At 38.8% G+C, this 3,957-nt stretch overlaps 2 protein-coding genes across 2 annotated transcripts; both read right to left on the reverse strand.

Annotated features, from left to right (window-relative positions):
- Nucleotides 1-933: 933 nt before the first annotated feature.
- On the reverse strand, nt 934-1,693 carry LOC133291230 (uncharacterized). Its single transcript, XM_061489450.1, has 2 exons — nt 1,346-1,693; nt 934-1,257 (listed from the first exon to the last, which is right to left on the reverse strand). The coding sequence occupies exons 1-2, from the start codon at nt 1,691-1,693 to the stop codon at nt 934-936; spliced, it is 672 nt and encodes a 223-aa protein (XP_061345434.1).
- A 299-nt stretch (nt 1,694-1,992) lies between these two features.
- LOC133291231 (protein ALP1-like) lies at nt 1,993-3,399 on the reverse strand. The gene is made up of 3 exons (XM_061489451.1): nt 2,869-3,399; nt 2,548-2,773; nt 1,993-2,444 (listed from the first exon to the last, which is right to left on the reverse strand). Exons 1-3 carry the CDS (start codon nt 3,397-3,399, stop codon nt 1,993-1,995), a joined length of 1,209 nt encoding a protein of 402 aa, XP_061345435.1.
- Nucleotides 3,400-3,957: the final 558 nt, after the last annotated feature.

Raw genomic sequence — 3,957 nt, forward strand, 5'->3', positions numbered from 1 at the left:
GTTGAACCCGTTCGTAATGTCAAAGTAGCTAATTGTCTCCAGATTTGATGCCCTTCGGCTCCATTCCATGAAAGTCTTGATAGCTAAATTTATATCACTGTAAGTTCAAACACCATTGAATGACATGACTGTAACAGTTATTATATTTTTTATGTAGACAATACAATAATACCTTTTCACCTACAAAAATAATCTTAAAATAGTCCATGTCTGTTTATCACCATCATGTAACCATACAACTTTAAAGCAGGTAGGGATTACATATTGAGGTAGGTGTAATAAAAAACAGCATACCTGTTGCATCCCTAATGTGCAGGTACCCTTAACATAATACATATCAATTTATAGCATTAGTAATAGATGAGGTGTCCAAAACGAATGTGGCTGTCGTCAAGACCCTTTCCCTTGTCATATATATTCGCTTATGCAGATCATCCCAAACTTACCAAAAGCAGTATGGTTTACAATTCCAGCACATGCATCCACTGATTAGCATTATTCATGATGTGCCATTTTTCCCAATTTCTTTGTAATCTTGGTAGCACACAGTGAAGCTATTTCTACTGTCCGAAATCCATATAAAACCACACCAAAAGGTACCATACAGAGGATGGCTGTATACACAAACCCTTCAAAAAAACTTACCACCTATGTTTATAGAGAATTAGACAACAAATCAGCCAGGAGACACTTCCTTTGCTGATCATTGCATTGCATGAAGACATCTGTCAAAGTTGTATCCTTTCCCAACTGCACCGCAAGTTTAACCATCTGTGAATCAGTAAGATCTCCAATTTTTCCCAGCTCTTCCATAATAGACATCCGTCTTTTACTCCCATTAGCTTGATGCTGAAAGCATGAAACCAGCTTCTCAATACCTTCGCGGTAGTTCTGATTTATATCTTTCATTACATCAACTATTGGAGCAACCAATTAATCTTCTTGTCTGTCACGTTTCTTTCCCTTTTTGGCAGTGGCAGTAGACACATCTGTGGGTGGCACAATTTCTTCAATTGGGACTTCAGGTTCCACTGGATCTGCTAATGGTGTGGGTATGTAGTCCCCACTGAGGTCTAGATCGTCGTAAAATGCTTGATCACTCTCTGCATTGCATGCCGAATTTGACTCCATGACATTGACTGATTGTCCCATTGTCTCTGCATTACCTCCGGTTGCTGCATCCTTGCCAAATATGGATCCCAAAATATCATAGTGGGGGAAAGGCTTGTTGTAAAGGCCCTTTGCAGTTGGGTGAGACTGCGGATAAACAAGTCAGTTAAACACCGAATACAAAAACAAAACAAAGGATAAAGCAATGCATAAGTAAACAAATAACTTCAAACACCTTCACCTTACACCAGTCATCAAATATTTCCTTCTCGACGTCAATCATTTTCTTAGAGTCGTTCCATCCGAAACCACTTCCACCAGAACCTCCAGTCATTTCATAAATGGCATTGTATTGTTTTTTCAACAATTTCACCCTGGAGGTGATGTGAGGGATGGCTTTAAGTGAACAATGCGGTATCTTGAGATGCATCATCCTCTCAATTGCATTAGAGAAACCTTGTTTGAACCCGTTCTCACCTCTCCAAAGATGTGCAATGTCAGCCATACATTCGACCAAGATCTTATCTTCCTCGGCAGTCCAAGTGTGATTACGTTTGTTTCTGAAACTCTGACTTTCCTCCATACTTCAAATTTTAGTGTTCCACGGTTGTACCTGCGATAAACATTTTCAAAATCAGTACACTTACTATGTCCATAGTTGTCTGCCATAAAAGTAACACGATTTAAATAAGTAACATGACCAAGTTATAAACACTCCTTAACATAAACTAACGAATAATCAATAAGTACAGTACAGGGACAATATGTTTGTCAAAGGCTTTAATATTACAACATAAACGCAAATAGCTTGAAAAGTACATAACGTGACAATGGAAACAAAATAAACATTGCAAAATGATTGATATCAATCTCTGTTCATATTCAAACACGATTCCTCCAGGTGTTAAACATGTCATGTGCCATTTCATCCCTGCGCAGTGTCCATGCATTAGATGACTCAACATGTGTGATGAATTCAAGTCCTCCCATGTTATCTTCAACGTGTTGCATATAAACTTCTTCACCGTCCAATGGGTCCACTGCCATCTCTCTCCGTATGTGGTTATGAAGCAAGCAACATGCGCTAATAATCCTGCATTGAGTTTTAACGGGATAAAAGGACTTCGATCGGACAATAGCCCAACGCCCCTTAAATATCCCGAAGCAACGTTCAATGACATTCCTTGCAGAGGAATGTTTCATATTAAAAAATTCTTGGGCTGTCCTTGGTTGGGCACCGTGCCTCCATTCACTAAGATGATATCGTTGTCCTCTATATGGCGTAAGGAAACCTTCCCCATTCATGTAACCAGCATCACCTAGGTAATAGTATCCTACATCACAAGTTACAGTTAACTTATATCAAAACATATAATACGGTAAGTAAAATAACTGACCCACAACTGTGATGTCATGTCAATGAGTCATAGTGCTTACCTTTAGGAACCTTCAAACCGTCTGGACGACTTATGGCATCTCTTAGAACCCTAGAATCTGCAGTTGATCCCTCCCAACCAGGCAAGACGAAAATAAACTGACCATCTTGAGAACAAACCCCTAAAACATTAGTTGCTATGTCACCCTTTCTAGTCCGGTATCTGGCCTTGTCCGCCAATAAGGGGTTGCACTTTATGTGTGTCCCATCAAGTGCTCCCAAACAATTCTATAATTCAATTTAGAATATTAGTAACACGCACACTTGATTGGTGACTCAAAATGTATAGCATGAATTAGGGTTCACGTGGACTAGTAACTTACCTTGAACCACTTCCACTTATCATCGGTCGAATTTTCCAGGATTGGCTCAGGTCGTTTTAGTAGAACATTATGACAACGTAACACTGCAAGCAAAACATTAGAGAACTGTCTACTAATGGTTTCTCCGGATCTCATGAATTGTCTTTTAATTATCCTGTTCTTCACATCGTGGGCCAATATGTGAAGAAATATTGCAACCATCTCCTCTACACCCATATGGCTCGTCGGTTGAAGTTTACCAACAGTTTTAAGCAACCCACACAAGTTATGAAAACACCTCATGTCCATCCTTGTATTCTCTATACACGCCGTGTCACTTATGTGAACAATCCTAAGGAAGTTTACTTCCCTTGCTCTAGCCCTCCCACGATGGTCCAATGACACTCTCCTGCGTCTATTTCTCCGGTTTTCAGCAATGCGTAACATAACAGCACATATACTGACAAACATGTTAGTCAGTTGATGCAAAGACTCCAAATGAGTAATGAGTACGAGTATGACAGTAAACTCCATTCCATTGTCGATGGTCATTATCTAACACGTGAAGACAAACAGATTCAGTTAAGTAATTACCTTCAAAAAAATAAATATCATGGCTGTTATAAACGAATTTATCATATATTTCTTACTCTTCAATATTGCAAATGCATGCAGCAAGCAGAGGATAGAATCCACACCACAACCCTTTTCCTCTCAGCGAAAACGACTACTATATACTTCTGTTCTTTTCTAATAATTAGTTAATTACCATGCTTGCAAACTAGTAACTAGATGAGAAAAATTTGGTCCACATATATAAGACAAGATGCTTAATATTGATGTTAGAGTAAACACCCTTTTTAGTCCCTGGCAATATCTACGAAGTCCTTTTCAGTCCCTGGCAATAAAAAAGGACCAAATTGGTCCCTGAAAGTACAAGAAAAGGGCCACTCTACATATTTGGGAGTTGACATAAGGACTAACATGGCCCTTTTTTTGTAATTTCAGGGACCAATTTGGTCCTTTTTTATTGCCAGGGACTAAAAAGGATTTCGTAGATATTGACATGGACTAAAAAGGGTGTTTACTCTTGATGTTATCTTATTATAT

Source organism: Gastrolobium bilobum, unplaced genomic scaffold, assembly GCF_033153095.1.
Source record: "Gastrolobium bilobum isolate Gb01-03AN ecotype WA unplaced genomic scaffold, APGP_CSIRO_Gbil_v1 utg159966, whole genome shotgun sequence".
NCBI classification, from domain to species: domain Eukaryota; kingdom Viridiplantae; phylum Streptophyta; class Magnoliopsida; order Fabales; family Fabaceae; genus Gastrolobium; species Gastrolobium bilobum.